This window comes from Drosophila takahashii, chromosome 2L, assembly GCF_030179915.1.
Source record: "Drosophila takahashii strain IR98-3 E-12201 chromosome 2L, DtakHiC1v2, whole genome shotgun sequence".
NCBI classification, from domain to species: domain Eukaryota; kingdom Metazoa; phylum Arthropoda; class Insecta; order Diptera; family Drosophilidae; genus Drosophila; species Drosophila takahashii.
The window spans coordinates 31,507,931-31,525,429 of NC_091678.1; the positions used below are offsets into that span (position 1 = coordinate 31,507,931).

The 17,499-nt window shown below is 38.3% G+C and overlaps 1 protein-coding gene across 1 annotated transcript; it reads right to left on the reverse strand.

Annotated features, from left to right (window-relative positions):
* Positions 1-15,704: 15,704 nt before the first annotated feature.
* Positions 15,705-17,216, reverse strand: LOC108062175 (protein CNPPD1). Its single transcript, XM_017148730.3, has 4 exons — positions 17,106-17,216; positions 16,755-17,048; positions 16,481-16,603; positions 15,705-16,431 (listed from the first exon to the last, which is right to left on the reverse strand). The coding sequence occupies exons 1-4, from the start codon at positions 17,139-17,141 to the stop codon at positions 15,730-15,732; spliced, it is 1,155 nt and encodes a 384-aa protein (XP_017004219.2). The 5' UTR covers positions 17,142-17,216; the 3' UTR covers positions 15,705-15,729.
* Between the last annotated feature and the right edge of the window lie 283 nt (positions 17,217-17,499).

Below are 17,499 nucleotides of genomic sequence, written 5' to 3' on the forward strand. Positions count from 1 at the left end.
TGGAGCAAAGGAAAATGGTCTAATGCGTGCTAGGTGTCAAACAAAAGCATCCTAACGCGTTCTAGGAAATCCACAAAAATTAGAGAATAGAGTTTTGAATCATTATACCCTTGTAGAGGGTATTATAATTTCAGTCAGATGTTTGCAACGCAGTGAAGGAGACGTTTCCGACCACATAAAGTATATATATTCTTGATCAGCACCAATAGCCGAGTCCATCTAGCCATGTCCGTCTGTCCGTCTGTCCGTTTCTATGCGAACTAGTCTCTCAGTTTTAAAGCTATCGCGATGAAACTTTCCCGAAAGTCTTCTTTCTATTGCAGGTAGTACATATGTCGGAGCGAGCCGGATCGGACCACTATATCTTAAGGCTCCCATAAGAAAATTCAAACAAATATAAGAAAATTCATTGTAACTTTGTGAGAAGTAGGCGTTTTGATTCTTGACTGCTTAAAAACAAAATTTAAATAATTAGAGACGCTGAATCTGGAATCCCTGGAACTGCACCGAGTAAGCATTCTTTAATCTACAAGGGTATATAAGCTTCGGCTGGCCGAAGGTAGCTTCCCTTCTTGTTTTAAGTTGAAATGCAACTTAATTATACCCGTTACTCGTAGAGTAAAAGGGTATATTGTATTCGTGCAAAAGTATATAACAGCTAGAAGGAAGCGTTTCCGACCCCATAAATTATATATTCTCGATCAGGATCACTAGCCGAGTCGATCTAGACATGTCCGTCTGTCTGTCCCTATGAACGCTGAGATCTCGGAAACTACAAAAGCTAGAAGGTTGAAATTTCCCACACATATTCTTGGGCTTCCTACGCAGCGCAAGTTTATTTCGGCCGAGCGCCACGCCCATTCTAACGCCCACAATCACCCACTAACTATTTTAAAATGTGTCTGGCGCCCACACCGATTAAGATGTGTATTTATACCTATCGAAATGTAGAAGGCATTTTTTAAATCGGACCATTCATTAAAAAGTCATACGCAATCAAACAAATGTTATATATCCATCTCCCTCGCACTCCCTTTAGCCGAGTGACAGGTATGTAATAGTCGGGACACGAACGCGACTATAGCCTTCTCTCTTGTTTTTGTTCTTTCTTTAGTCTTTTTCGTTCTCAAACTAAGAACTTTTTCAGATATTGTGGTTTTTGAGAACAAAATCGATTTGATTTAAGAACCATGAGCTAAAATAATAACAATTCGTTCTAATTTCAAGAAAAATTTAAGCTCAACTAGATTTTAAGAACTAATTCAACTTAATTCAAGCACATTTAGAACATTTTTAACTTGAAAAAGGCCTTTATATTTTTAAGAACATTTTCTACTCAGATGAGCACTTCAGAATTTTCTCTGTGTAATTGTAAACCCTACAAGCGGTGCTAGCACTTGTAACACAGGTACACAAAATTAAACTTTGTGAAATTTCCACGAACCATTTCAAGTTTTCCGTGATATTTTGGTGCTCCTGAGTAAGAATCCCATACAAAATTATTTTCCATCAGGGGTATAGGTTAGGTATAGGTTAGGTATAGGTTAGGTATAGGTTAGGTATAGGTTAGGTATAGGTTAGGTATAGGTTAGGTATAGGTTAGGTATAGGTTAGGTATAGGTTAGGTATAGGTTAGGTATAGGTTAGGTATAGGTTAGGTATAGGTTAGGTATAGGTTAGGTATAGGTTAGGTATAGGTTAGGTATAGGTTAGGTATAGGTTAGGTATAGGTTAGGTATAGGTTAGGTATAGGTTAGGTATAGGTTAGGTTAGGTTAGGACGGCTGGCAGACTATAGCCTGGCACACGTAGACCTCTGTGGGTCCATTGTGATACCGTATGATCTCTATTTTTGGGTCCCCTATCCGATAAGAGTCAGCCTGTAGGTTGGTCGATCAGCAAGTCCGCTATCCGGAGGATTTAATAAAAGAGCTTAGACTCTTCAGGTTAGTCTGCGATATTTCGGTCAGGTCATTTATGAAAGGATATCATAAGTGTTTTAGGCTAAGCCTGCACAGGGCTGGGCATGAACAGAGTAGGTGTTCCACCGTTTCCTCTTCTTCCTCATTCCTGCAGCTTCTACAAAAATCATTTTTAGGGGCTTTTAGCCTGCCGGCGTATGCGCCAACATTCTCCTTTTCTGGAAGGAGAGGTATGGTGGTGCCTTGCCTGGCTAGCTCGTCTGCTATACAGTTGCCTACGATATCCCGGTGACCCGGAACCCATATAAGGCTGACAGTAAACTGACTAGCCATCTCGTGGAGAGATATGCGACAGTCTGCTATTGTTCGGGAGTTAGTATTCGTCGAGTAGATTGATTTAATAGCCGCTTGGCTATCACTATATATGTTTATGTGTCTGTTCTGGGTGTTTAAACCCCTTATACAGACGAGTGCTTCATTATAGCATACACTTCCGCTTGGAAGACACTGCAGTGGTCAGGAAGTCTGAATGACTGCCTGATCTCTAATTGCTCGGAGTATATGCCTCCAGCTACGTGTCCGTCTAGTTTGGAGCCGTCTGTATAAAAACCGATTGCGTCTATTGAGCCCGGTCGACCTCGATCCCATACTTCCCTGCCTGGGATCAGAGCTTCGAAGGGTGTGTGACTGTATTCACGGGTTTTACATAGATACGTTTTTGGCGGGATCAATTTGTCATGCTGAAGAATCTGATCATATAGTTGGGCTTTCCATTGCCCCGTATCCCTTAGCCGAATGGCTGCCGATTTCGCCTTTTCCATGCCTGCTAAGTCCAGGCTCTGGAGGTTCAAGATCGCATTCAGCGCTTCGTTTGGGGTAGTTCGAAGGGCTCCACTAATACACAATGCCGCCATGCGCTGTACTTTGTTAAGAGGAGTTAAGATACATTGTTTGCGTAAAGCGGTCCACCACAGAGCCACTCCATATAGTAGGATTGGCTTGACTACCGCTGTGTATATCCAATTGACGATTTTATGGACATACCCCATCTTAGCCCGATTGCTTTTTTACAAGAGTAAAGTGCAATGGTTGCTTTCTTGGTTCTCTCTTGGTTGTTTAAGCCCCATTTAAGACGCTTATCTAATACTAACCCCAAGTATCTTGCGTGCTCGCTAAAAGAGAGATTACAGTTGTTTAAAGTACGACTAGTTCCGTTTTTGAGGGATTTACCCCAAGTCCGTTTTTTGTAGTCCATTGCGATAGTATTTTTAGTTTTGCGGTCATAAGATCGCATAGCGTTTGTGAATACTTACCATTAAAGATGATAGCGACATCGTCTGCGTATGCCACTATTTTGCAGCCTCCTCCTTTAAGAATCCGCAGTAGTTTATTTACCGCGATATTCCATAAGAGGGGTGATAGTACACCTCCTTACGGAGTGCCTCTGTTCACTAGTCTAGTCTGGGTCGAGGTCCCTAGTGTGGCCGTGACCAGTCTGCTTATCAGCAATGTGTGGATCAGCCCCACCAGCGGTGGCTCAACCCCTAGTTCAGTTAGGGATTCTGTTATTGCCGTGGGAAGCACGTTGTTGAAAGCTCCTTCTATGTCAAGGAAGGCGATCAAGGTGTATTCTTGTATACTGAGTGATTTCTCGATGTTGCTTACTACCAAGTGTAGCGCCGATTCGGTCGACTTACCTTTGGTGTATGCGTGTTGCGCCTCTGATATCTGTGTCGGGTCAATAATGTCTCTAATGTGTAGATCTATCAGTCTTTCTAGGATTTTTAGCAGGAATGATGTCAGACTTATCGGTCTAAAATCCTTCGCTGTAGTATGGGTGGCCTTCCCCGCCTTAGGGATGAAAACGACTTTCGTTTCCCGCCACGCTGTAGGTAGTTCTCCTACTGCAAGAATGGTCTGGAAGATTTTTCTTAGCCAGTTTATAGCTAGCTGTCCTGCTTGGTGAATATGTGCTGGTGTTATATTGTCCGGTCCCGGCGATTTGTACGGTTTAAAACTATGAATGGACCAGTTTATATTACGGTCTGATAGTAGGAGATTTAGGTTTATTCCTTCTCCAGTGTGTCTTCCTGGGGGATGTCCTGTTTGCAGGCTCCCTGGGAAGTGAGCGTCTAGGAGTAGGTTTAGGGATTCTTCACTAGAGTCCGACCATGATCCGTCAGCCTTTTGTAGATAGCCCAAGGATACGGCTGTCTTAGAAAGTATTTTTCTGAGCCTTGCGGCATCAGTTGTCTTTTCAATATCCGAGCAGAAGTTCTGCCACGCAGTTCTCTTCTCTTTTCTGATGCCCTTTTTGTATGTGGCTAGTTCCTTTTTGTAGCTTTGCCAGTTGATGTCCTCATTTGTAGCTTTCGCTCTGTTGAACAGGCTTCTGCATTTCGCTCTGAGAATTGATAATTGCTGGGTCCACCAAGGAGGTTTTTTCTTTCCTCTAGGTTTTCCTAACGGGCATGCAGCTGTGAATGCCGCGTTGCATGCTTCTGTGAAATTGTTTACTATATTATCTAGCTCCTGAGCGCAAAGAGTGCTTTCTGGTGGCTCCCTGGGGAGGAAGCTCGATAGAATTTCTTTGTATTTATTCCAGTTTGCCCGCCTGGGGTTGGCAAGGCTGACCGGCGTAGGTGACACGAGGGACAAAGTTGTCTCTAAAAACCTGTGATCTGAAAATGAGTGCTCGTCGGAGACAGCCCAGTTTTTGACTGTGCTTATGAGTGAATCTGATGCCAGGGTTAGATCTATGATCGTTTGGCACGTTTTTGTTATAAAAGTAGGGGTATTTCCCCTGTTACAAAGAAATAAGTTCGAATTTAGAATGAAATCGAATAAAGACTCACCTCTGTCGTTGTTGATAGGGCAGCCCCACTGAGTATGGTGGGCATTTGCATCGCATCCTATCACCAAACCTTTCTTAAGCTCTTCACATTCCTGTACCAGTCCTCTGACTAGCGCGTCTGGGGGTCTACCTTTTCAAAAGCCATGTAGGCCGATAGCATCCTAATAGAGCCGCTTTGCAGCTCCAGGCTTATTGCTGTGTTGTCTCCGTTGCTGTAATTGCGAAGCAGAAATGTACTAAGATGCCGTTTGGCTAAAATGCAAGTTCGAATTTTACCTTGTTTGAGGTCAGGCATAAGCTTGTAATCTTTTGTTCCCAGTCCAGCAACCCTGCCTCCTGCTATCCAGAGTTCCTGAACTAAGACCACGTCGGCTTCGCCTGTGGCCAGGCGAAGCAAAAGGGCAGCGGACGCTGCTTTACTGTGATGTAGGTTTATCTGCAGGAGTCTTAGCGACATCTCCAGCTGCAACCTCCACCACAGTAACGTCGGCCTCCGAGTCGCTCAGGTCCACTTCATCGATTGCCGGTCCCATTGCTCGCATCTCTCTGCTCAGCGACGAGTCGGTTGAGTAGCCGTCCTCCGGCATGCCAGGGGCCTCCACTTCTTCCGCAAGCACCTGCTCAGCTGGGTTGCCGGCAGGACTTCCCGAGGAATTAGAGTCCCCTTTATAGATTTTTATATGTATGGCACTGAAACCATAGTTGAGCGTTCCCCGAGCAGCCTCTATGGGAGCGACAGACTCCTTATTTAGTACCACGATCGCTTGGTTCACGTCTCCTACGTGCTCCTCCACCTTAACGGCTTTCCAGTCTTTTGTGGGGAGATGTGGGTTGCATTCTTGCAACATATAAAGGATGTCCTCCGGTGATACAATTGCTGCTGGGAGGAAATTCTGGCTCGTGGTCTACCGGGGACGTCACACCAATCTAGTGCCACTATGTTCGCCCCTTCGTAAACTGCTCCGAGCTGTGCTACCGCCTGTTTGTATAGGTCAGCTGATCGCTGATTATCGCAGGCCACCACTTTTACACTGCCCTGGTACCAGCGGTATAGCTAAGAATACAAAAAACCGATGTTTGCCGACATTTTCAATTACGTGGCCTATATAATTGGACTAACCTTTATTATTTTCGGTAAGACATACTCTCACGGCACTACTAAAAAATAGTCCCCATCGTGAACCATTGTCTATGTCTTTGGAATTCGACAACAAAGTTGAAACTCCCAAAATTTTCACAATTTCTGTGATGAAAAAACAATTCTGAGAATTAAATCTAACTAATTTTAAATATTCATTGTATGCTTTAATTTCGGCTTAAAGCGTTTTCATGAGGACATTTTATTGGATTTCTTATACTAATAAAACCGATTTTTTGATTTCATTATCTACTCCTAAATGTTGTCAAATTTTTATTAAGTCATGGCATCCTACAAAATGGGAGTAAACATGTACAAATCTCTATGTATGTTCAGTAGGGTGGACTTCTTTAAGGTCAACTGAGCTCAGCATCTTAAATGGTAGGTTTCTGTGTCCAATAAATTTATGCGAAAACAGAAAAATTTTATTTCATCGTTTAGGCGGTGCGCAATGGCCCTAAAGTTTCGCTAAAAATTAAGTGTAAAACTAGGAATTTTCCCCATTTCATTTCTTGTCAGATTTTAACATGTCAACTTTTTGGTTTCGCTCGAATAAAAGAGTCAAGTAGAAATTTATTTCATGAATATTAACAGTTGGATGTAGCCTAGCCAGTAGAGCTTCTGTCTCCGAACAAATAGGACCGAGTTCGATTCCGGACTCACCATTTTTTTTTTTGTGATTCACAATAAAATAGAGATTCTATTTTACAATTTTGAAGATTAACTATCACTTTTGCGTTCGCCAATAAAAATTTTCGTCAAAGAAATGCTGGCTTAGGATACAACGATATTGACTCTTATTTTTCAGAGACCGTAATATTTATAAGTTGTACTCTAAAAGTCCTTGATTATTCGTTATTCTTTTTATTTTTAAGCTGTAATTGTCTCTCAGGGACTCGAATTTTATCAACGACTTCATCCCTTGTTAAAAAGCTCGGGAAAGTGATTAAGATACTTTTTAAAATACTGTCAAAGTATAAAATTAAGTCTACGGCATCTAGATGAATCTGAAATATGCGTAATAAACTTTAAAGCCGTTGCGCACCGCCTAAAACTAATTATTTTTTACTTTTTCTGTTTTTAATAGATTAAGGATACAAAAAGGCTATATATGAAGGGGTGAGAGCATGGCCTTAGAAATTTCATACAAAATAAGTCCACCCTAATGTTCAGTGAACGTATTTAGTTTCTTAGTTCTAGAGGTTGCCATGACTTATTCCAAATTTGACAACATTTAGGAGTAGCTAATGAAATCAAATAATCGGTTTTATTAGAATAAGAAATCCAATAAAATGTCCTCATGAAAACGCATTAAACCGAAATTAAAGCATACAATGAACAATAGATACAATGAATAGTTAAAATTAGTTCCATTCAAGATTTAATCCTCAGAATTGTTTTTCCATCAGAATAATCTCTACAATTTTGGGATTTTCAAATTTGGCGTCGAATTCCAAAGACATGGGCAATGGTTGACAATGGGGACTATTTTTTTAGGAATGCCGTGATGTAGTAGATTTCAGCGAAAATATTTAAGGTAAGTCAAATTATATCGGCCACATAATTCGAACTGTCGGGAAACATTAGATTTTCGTATTCTTAGCTATACAGCGGAACCTGTAGGTGATGGGACATACGTTTGTATTGGACTTTTACTCAGGAGCACCCAATTATCATGGAAAACTAGAAATGGTTCGTGGAAATTTTTGGCTGTGTACCTGTGTAATCTGTAAGTGCAGGCCACTTGAGCCTAATCGAAGATAATCACTTGAGATGTTTCTTACACTGCACCAAGGGTTCCTGTAAGGGGGCCCAACGCACAGGCAGACGCAGCCTCTGCGTAGGCCACAGATAAGACCAGAATACGAATTTCAAGTTAGTTTCCTAAGCAGGGAAAATAAAATTCAGTTTTAATACAGAACTCAACTGAAAACTGTTTTATTTAATTTAATTTAATTCATCTCTTTCATTTTGGTCATTTGACAACTCTGCAGTTTTCCTTCGCCAGTGGTTAGAGACTCAGAACTTAGGCCAGCACCTAAAAAATAAAATCTGCAACTCTTGTTTTTCCCCCAGCAGTGCACTATGTCCGGACTAAGTTAAGTAAATTATGGAAATGGAAGATCAAGGTTTGTAATATTTAGTGTGTATAGTATATTTATGTGAAATTTTTATAGAAAATTAACATTTTTTCTACGTGTTTCGTGGAATAAAACAAACGACCCAACGTCTGCCCACAAAAACAAAGTACGCAAGTTTGAACATATATATGTCGTTTTCCATCGCTAATTAACACTTTTTCCCCGTTCGTTCCCCTTTTCACGCAATTTAACAGTATTCAGAGACCTTACAGTTTCTTTGTAGCGATCACTAGGATATTTGGTGCAGCAACAATCGAAAATTTAATTTTTTTGGATTGGATTTCTGTAATAATTATGAATTCCCACTTAAAAGATGATAAAACATAAAAAATAAAAAAAATAGTTATTTTGAATCCTTCTTTGTTAAGCATTCGTAGGAGAAAGAAAAGGATATGTCTTCTTTTGCTTATAATTTCGTTAAAAAAATTACCAAAATTATTTTGAGTGTAGGGTTTGAAAGATACAGAGTTGCACTTTTTAAATGTTATGAGTTACATTACATACAAAGAATCCGTTCGTCTACAAAATAGGTTTAAAGTTTGCCAAAAACTGAATTTTTGCAACTTTAGTGTCCTTTTTTCTTAGAATCCTTGCGTGTGAGAATTTTTTCGAGAGCACATTTAGAGCACTAACCAGTTAAAGCAAATAGGATTTTTAACATTTCATCGAGGTAATTAAATAAAGGTAATTTTTTTTAACACAGTGTAGTATTATGAATTTGCTTGTATGGGAGGCAAAAGAGGGCGTGGTCGCACAGACTCAAAAATTTGTTTGCATACTATTCTTTGTAAAAAAAACAGAATGTGTAAAGTTTTAAGTCTGTGACTCAATTTTTAGAGTTCATGCCAAAAAATCGATTTTTGGACCATAGTGCAGTGGTAAGAACCAGAGTAAAAAATTTAAAAAATCAAAAAGATTTAAAAGAATCTTTTCTGATATAATACTAAATTTATTCAATTATATTATTGCAACAATAAAGTCAAAGTTTGTTGTGAAAGTGGTCAAGAAATCGACAAATTACAAAATAAATATAATTTTGCCATCGAGCAATTATTATTTTTTTGGCGTTTTCGAGGCCTTTAAACATCGAAAAAGTGATTTAATAAAATCAGGCGTATTTGAGGCCGATATCGAAAAAGTTATAACGGTAAAATAAAAAGTGACTCCCAAAGTTATTAACAAGATAACGGTGAAATATAAAATGATTTCCAAAGTTATTAACAAAATAACGGGTATACAATATCAATATGACCCCAAAAAATAAAAAGAAATACAAATAAAGAACAAATAAATAAGTGACTCCCAATAATAATAAAAAATTCCAAGAATAAACACTAAAAAAACACTAAACCTGCCTACAGGGGTGGTCAAAAGTATTTTCACAAATTTAAATGTTAACTGTACTCATATTTTGAACTTATAATATAAACTTTTGGCACCTATAGAAAGAGCACTTTAATTTCGTTTAAATGGCACAAAAATGTTCTTAACCCATTAAGCACCCTTTGAAAAGTTAGACAATTTTGTAAAAGTCAAATTTTAAACTTTTTCCTGGGACTTAAAACAAAAATGTTTTGATGCATTTTTGTTTTAAGGGGGTCTTCTCATTCAGCAACTTTTTTTTTTCTTTTTTGCATTTATTTATAGCTTGGGTACTTGTGAATATGCCCCTAAAAGGATTTTCAGAAATTCGAAATACTTTAGAAGATACAGCCTTTTTTTTATTATTTTTTTTACACTAAACTACAAAAAAAATCCCGGGATTGAATTTTTTTTGTAAATGGCCGCCATTTTGTCAAAAAAATTAAAAAATTATAAACAAAACAAAAAAGTAAGCTAGCTTCGGCAAGCCGAAGCTTATATACCCTTGCAGATCATTATATTAATTTACAAATCGCAAAAATGTTAAATTTCCTATTATTTCACATTATTTTTTCGATCGTTTGTATGGCAGCTATATGATATAATAGTTCGATCTTGATAAAATTAAAATCAAAATTTGGAAATATTTAAATATAGTCATATCCCAGAGTAGAAGAGAATGTAATAAAAATCAACAAAGATATAATTTTTTTCCTAATAATTTCCATTTAATTTTTCGACCGTTCCTATGGCAGCTATATGATAAAGTGATCCGATTTTTTAAATATTTAATTCGAAATTCAGAAATATATAAATAATAATATTTCCAAGAGTAGAAGGTAATATTTGAGAAAACACCGAAGTTTTTCAAGAAGAAGAAGAATTTTTCAAGGTTTTTTTTATCCGATCCTTCCTATTGGAGCTATAAGATATAGTTGTCCGATCCGATCGGATCCGACATATATAATACCTGCAATAGAAAGAAGACTTTTGGGAAAGTTTCATTCTGATAGCTCAAAAACTGAGAGACTAGTTTGCGTAGAATCAGACGGACAGACGGACGGACAGACGGACGGACAGACGGACGGACAGACGGACGGACAGACGGACGGACAGACGGACGGACAGACAGACGTCGTCAAGTGATGCTGATCAAGAATATATATATTTTATGTGGTCGGAAACGTCTCCTTCACTGCGTTGCAAACTTCTGACTGAAATCATAATACCCTCTGCAAGGGTATAATTATTATAATTATAACTTTTTGAACAGCCCTCGCATCGAGGCAAAGAAAACTTTTTAATTTACTTTGAACCTATTTTAATACAATAAATGAAAAAAAAATTCAATTATTCTTTGCCTTTTTAAATAAGAATGTTTTTAAAAAGACCCCAAAAAAAAAGTTTAAAATTTGACTTTTAAAAAATTTTTTAACTTTTCAAAGGGTGCTTGATGGGTTAAGAACATTATTGTTTCATTTAAACGGAATTGAAGTGCTCTTTCTTTAGGTGCCAAAAGTTTGTATTATTAGTTCAAAATATGAGTACAGTTAACATTCAAATCTGTGAAAATCATTATGCCGACCATTGTATAAGAAAATCAAAACATATCCAAATATACATAATCAGGTGTGTTCCTGAAAATTTTAACCATCAAAAAACAACCCAAAAGCAACAAACTTTTGAAACACAGGGCGGCAACACTACTACTATTTTGACCGCAGCTGTTAACTTTTATGTTTTTTGACTATGTTTTCTATGTTTTCTTTCTCCCTTCAAAATAATCATAAAATTATTCTAACTTAAATAAATGATTAGAAAAGCCTCATTTGTCGAAATAAAATGGTGGCAAGACTGGACTAAACTTTTGTTGGCCTGTGTAATCAAATTTGTTAAGGAGCTTGTGCTTGGACCCTGCCTTATATTCGTATTGAATGATTTTTATTGTATGAAGTTATTTTTATACCCTTGCAGAGGGTATTATGATTTCAGTCAGAAGTTTGCAACGCAGTGAAGGAGACGTTTTCGACCCCATAAAGTATATATATTCTTGATCAGCATCACAAGACGAGTCGATCTAGCCATGTCCGTCTGTCTGTCTGTCTGTCTGTCTGTCCGTTTGTCCGTCTGTCTGTTTCTACGCAAACTAATCTCTCAGTTTTTGAGCTATCGGGATGAAACTTTCCCAATAGTCTTCCTTCTATTGCAGGTAGTATATATGTCGGATCCGACCGGATCGGACAACTATAACTTATAGCTCCCATAGAAAGAATCGGAAAAAAAACGTTAAAAAAATTCTAGCTTCGGTGTTTTTATACCCTTGCAGAGGGTAATATGATTTCAGTCAGACGTTTGCAACGCAGTAAAGGAGACGTTTCCGACCACATAAAATATATATATTCTTGATCAGCACCAATAGCCGAGTCTATCTAGCCATGTCCGTCTATCCGTCTGTCCGTTTCTATGCGAACTAGTCTCTCAGTTTAAAAGCTATCGCGATGAAACTTTCCCGAAAGTTTTCTTTCTATTGCAGGTAGTACATATGTCGGAGCGAGCCGGATCGGACCACTATATCTTAAGGCTCCCATAGGAATATTCAAACAAATATAAGAAAATTAATTGTAACTTTGTAGGAAGTAGGCGTTTTGATTTTTGACAACTTAAAAACAAAATTATCCCTTGAACCGCACTGAGTGAGCATTAAACTATAGGTGTTTTGCTTTATCTGCAAGGGTATATAAGCTTCGGCTGGCCGAAGCTAGCTTCCTTTCTTGTTTACTCTGGGATATGACCATTTTTAAATGTTTCCGAATTTCGATTTTAATTGTAAAAAGATCGAACTACTATATCATGTACCTGCCATAGAATCGATCGAAAAATTAATGTGAAATAATAGGAAATTTAACATTTTTGCGATTTGTAAATAAATATAATGATCTGCAAGGGTATATATGCTTCGGCTTGCCGAAGCTAGCTTCCTTTATTGTTTTTCTTGGAATCTATTGCAAAATTATTTGCTCTATCAACATTTGTGTAAGCATTACCGAAGCGCAACATGTATCTCTTAATTGGTGGAATAAGATCAATAAACGACTTGAAATCAGACTTGTCGTGCCAAACTTCGAAAGATGAACTGGATGCACTCAGCCTCAGCAACAAGGATTTGCTGTATAGGTCGATTGTAGTTCCTTCGCTAACAAACTGCATTTAAATATGGGGCACTGCTTCGTATTCAAACATCATTCGGATTAAAAGACTACAAAACAAGGCCCTGCGCATCATAGCGAATGCACCGTGGTACATAAGAAATGAGGTCCTAGCCAATGACCTGCACATTCCCTCAGTGAGCGAGCAAATTAACATGCACTTAAGCCGCTACATTGACCGTCTACTGGCTCACTCCAATCGATTAGCTGCATTCTTAGCGAATCCATCCACCAGAAGAATACTGAAGCGTCGACACCCTGGCCATCTCTGGGCTAGAGGACGTCATCAGACCCGCGTCCTGAGACAATAATGTAATGTTATGAATGATAAATGTTAATGTTATAAAATTTTTATTCCCACACTCAATTATGTTTCCAGTTATTTGTTTATATGTTCTAAATATGCGTTTTATAACCATTTATTTGGTTGATAAACGTTTAATTAAAATTTCATTACAAAAAAAAAAACTTCGGCGAACTCGTTTGTGGCGAAACATAATCATTTGGGTCCAGTGGCGGATCTAGGATTTTGTTGTGGGGGGTGATATTAGAACAATTTGTTTGTTGCATACTTTTGTAATACCAAAATTCCTTTCATTTTTCACCCGAGTGGGTTATATATCACCCATATCACCCCCCGTGGATCCGCGCATGTTTGGGTCTCCCTTTTGGTCTACATTCTTCTTCTGGCAACACATTACACTGGAAAGTGATACTGATTTATCTATATTTCCTACGAACGGTCACGCTCAGCAAGGGAACACATAACCAGTGGAAAGGCGGTACTTGGAAAATAATTACGAAGCAATAAAATGAGCAAATCGGAAGAACGTTTAGATACTATTTTGCAAAAAAAAAAAAAAACAGCATACTTATGCTGATGAGAACCCAAAGAAACATGTAGAAACTGATATTTGGATGAATGTCGCAGAATTGGATTGCCGAGCGCAGGTGCAAGAAGCTCATTTTAGGCAAGAGTCCCAAATCCAACCCAAAATTGAGCGCCTAGACCCAGAAAGCGAGGAGAGAGATCCTCGATTAGTTTTTAATCACAGCCAAGACAGTCATTCTCAGTAGCTTCTCCAAAAAAAATACTTTTTTTATAATTTATCCTATGATGAGCAAAATTTTACTTTTTAGATTCAATTTTGCTCATTGCTCATCGGTCCAGGTAGTACAATTTTACAAATTTTGGTCATTAATTGCTCATTGCAGCCGACATATATCTGTCTTGCTCGCACCTTGCTCTAATGAATGAACCGAACAATGTAGTGGAATAATCGCATAAATGTCCCTCATTTTCTGCCCTCAACGTAAATGAGCAGTTCAATATCGCAAAAAAGCTATCGTTGTGCATAAATTGCCTTGGGAAAGGGTGTGGAGCCAACAATACGAGTGAGCATTGACCGCATAGAATCGGTACAAAAAAATGTATCCGTTTTGCCCTTTGTAGTTTGAACTGGAATCAAAACGTAAGGCTACCTTCATCCCAGAGTAAATTTTTAAAGCTTAATTTAACGACACTTGCAAATCGTAGAAAATGCTTGGTACTATTTTTATGCATAATCTGTAGTACTTGTGAGCCGCCTAACTTTTAATGTTCCCCCTTAGACTAACACGAAATTATTATTTGCCACGAAGTTCTTAAAATTTTAGTCTGCACGAGCCCTCTCGCGTTCTATGTAATAATTATAACATTTAAGTTGCACTTCTGTTCCAGTATTAAAAACTAACTAACAAACCCCATACTTTTAATAATTTGAGGACTTTTTTAAGGAAGAAACAAATTTTAGAAAACGTAGTCAAAAAACATAAAAGTATATATGTAGCTGCGGTCAAAACCGTAGTAGTATTACCGCCCTGTGTTTTCAAAAGTTTGTTGTTGTAACTTTTCTTAACCAATTATTCTAATAGTAAAATTATAATTATAATTATAATTATCAAACCCAATAATTATAATTTATTATAATCAATGCAATAATATAATAATTTATTATAACCAATACAATATTACCAGAAGAAGATAAATGACAAGAATTTATTTCTCCTAAAATCCTAAAATTTTTCTAAGTATGGGGTTTGAAAGATAAAGAAAAAAACTTTTAAAAAACTTTAACATCGAATCAAACCATGAGTCCGTTTGCCTCTGAGAGCTCCGGGAAGTTGGCCAGTTTCAGATTTTTTCGAACTTTAAGGTCATTTTGCTAAGAATCCTTGCGTCGGGCAACTTTTTGGAAAACGCAGTTTAAGGGCTAGTACTCAACCCAACAAAAAGTCGTCCAAAACAAAAACTTCATATGAAACAAAATTTTTTGACGTTGTTTTTCATATGAAGTTTTTTGTTTTGGACGACTTTTTGTTGGGTTGAGTACTAAGCCTAAATTGGGAATTCGTAACGAATCCAAAAATATAGCATCCATCGCGGTAAATTTTTGATGTTGAATAGTGTTATTTATCTTGTTTGGAGCAACGGTAGATTTTTTAAATCCAAAAGTTATCTTTAAATGTAGCCCGCAAGTTATGTGGGACTTCGAAATGTCTTTTTCATTTCTAATTAGGCCTTTTCAAAACCTAAAAGTCCGAAAATCCAAATTTTAAAATTCCAACCACTTTAGAAGTTAAGCATTAAATAGATATAATTTTTTCTACCAAATTTTGATGTTATGTTTCGGCCAATGAGCTAGTGGGATGGCTTGGAGGGTGCCGAGCTGAAGGCTACCGAACGGGTCGCAGGCTACGGATAGCGAGCGCCCTGGTTCTCCAGGGTAGCTACGAATAAGTGTGGAAGTTGGCACGGCCCGGCCACCGCTAGGCCCAATATAAAGCGCAAATAAGTAGCCCCGGACAGTCAGCCTAGCCTTGATGTTGGCGCTGTTTGGGGTTTTATCGGATCTTAGTAGGTGGTTAGGCCCCCTATGGAATGTGCAAAACTTTGGTTGCCTAGCTCTTACGGTTTGAAATGTGGTCATATCCATTTAAAAATCGGTCTTTCATATAATCTTTAGAGATAAGTTCGGTTGCGCTTCCTTCTCCCTTTTGCATTTTGCACGAATACAAAAACCAGTAGTTCAAACAACAAAAATGTTTCTAATTAGCGATTATTTATTTCAGAGACGTTTTGACCACACCTCAGGCCATCGCCTTAAAAAAGAATGCTGCACTGCTGCGGTAATTACTTGCCAAAAAACTGAACCATTTCTTGCATGCTTCCAGTGGTTTTCCAATTGTAGGCTGCGAACAGTTATCAAATTATTTCCGATTTCGTGGTCGCTGTACTGTGATTTTATGTTAAGCCAGGTATCTGTATTTTCTTTGGACAAAATCAATTGGAATTTTGGAAAGCTTCTCATTAATAGGGGATTAGGTCCAGATTGATCATGCGAATAATCCATTTTGTTAAGGTTTGCTTCGTCGCAGTTTTGCTTATTAAGTTTCAAGAGTTCCTCTTCAACGTCTAATATCAAAGCAGAGACTTTGCCATTTATAGCAGTAGTAGCTGGATTCGTCAGATTTAAAACACTTGACCGTGTTTCTGGTGTAGTTTTAACCGCACGATGCCATAACGTTCCTGGAACTTGACTGGCAATGTAAAAAGCTCCCGCCAAAGTTATCACACTTGCTGCATAGCTTAGCACTAGTACGGATACACTGTTTACTAGAAATTTCGTCCATTCAAAGCAGGGCAGCAGCTGTGCCAACTCACTATAAGTAAGCCACCCTCTCCGCAATCCCTGCCGTTCGGCCAGCGATCGTTCAATATGGCTTAACTTATTAAAAAACATTTCGTTGGATATGTATATATTCCAGTCCTAGAACAAACATGTTATATTATTGTAAAGCAGACTTTGTACTATTTACCAAAGCTGAAAGAAACTCGAGCTCCATTTCCTTAAGTCTGTCTTCAGTCATATTGCCTTCATTGGCCCAGTCTTCCAAATAGAACCGTTCGTCATGGCCTACATAGAACTTGGTGGAAATCATCTGAAAGGATTTTGATTGTTTAAATCATTGGGTAAGAAAAAAGGTTTGCAAGAATTTAGAAGGTATTGGAGCTGCTCATATTAGAACCATGGGCGTACACGCACTGCTCTTGATTTTCGAAGCAGGTCGATCAACAGGTGTTGATGCTTACCAGTGATACGACGAACAGCTCCTGTGGAGTGATTCGGCAGCTATAGCCTGGATCGGTGACGTTTAAGCGGTCTAGGTAGATCAGTGCCATAATAAGGGAGCAAGGCGTGGCCTGCACTTTTGCAGCAGCAACACAACTTAGACGATGCAAGGAGTGGCCCTGATGGGGCTTCGAAAACATCTCTGATGCGTACTCCGCAAAGGGAAGGGAAACCTCCATGTCTGTGTCCTCTGTTCCCACGCCATAGTAGAGGCTTTTTCGAATTCGATTTATGAACTCGCTGTGCTTCATAATCTGTCAACTCAAAAACATGCAACTATTCATAATTATCATAATTACTGTGTTTCCTACCTTTTTCGACGAGTTTACCATCTTACTACGCCCCATTCCACTAATTTCCTATCGCATGTTTTTAGGTATGACCGCCCAGTCTAATATCCTGTTCACACTACATTTGAGCGGGGGCCGTGTTTTTAACGTAAGAACGAATCGCTCAGGGTATTCCCTAAGGGCTAGTACTGAACCCAACAAAAAGTCGTCCAAAACAAAAACTTCATATGAAAGAAAATTTTTTGACGTTGTTTTTCATATGAAGTTTTTTGTTTTGGACGACTTTTTGTTGGGTTGAGTACTAAGCCTTAACTGTTGAATTGCTGAATTGTTAAATTTTGGTCAGCTGTTAATCAGCTGTCCCATACAAAGTCAACTTTCATAAATTTCAGCAATTCAACAGCCTCGAGGCTAT

Coding starts and splice junctions, on each gene's coding strand:
- LOC108062175 (XM_017148730.3), bottom strand. CDS start 17,141: ATGGGGCGTAGTAAGATGGTAAACTCGTCGAAAAAG. Junction 16,604..16,754: donor AGCTGTTCGTCGTATCACTG/GTAAGCATCAAC, acceptor AAATCCTTTCAG/ATGATTTCCACCAAGTTCTA. Junction 16,432..16,480: donor TCGAGTTTCTTTCAGCTTTG/GTAAATAGTACA, acceptor TGTTTGTTCTAG/GACTGGAATATATACATATC.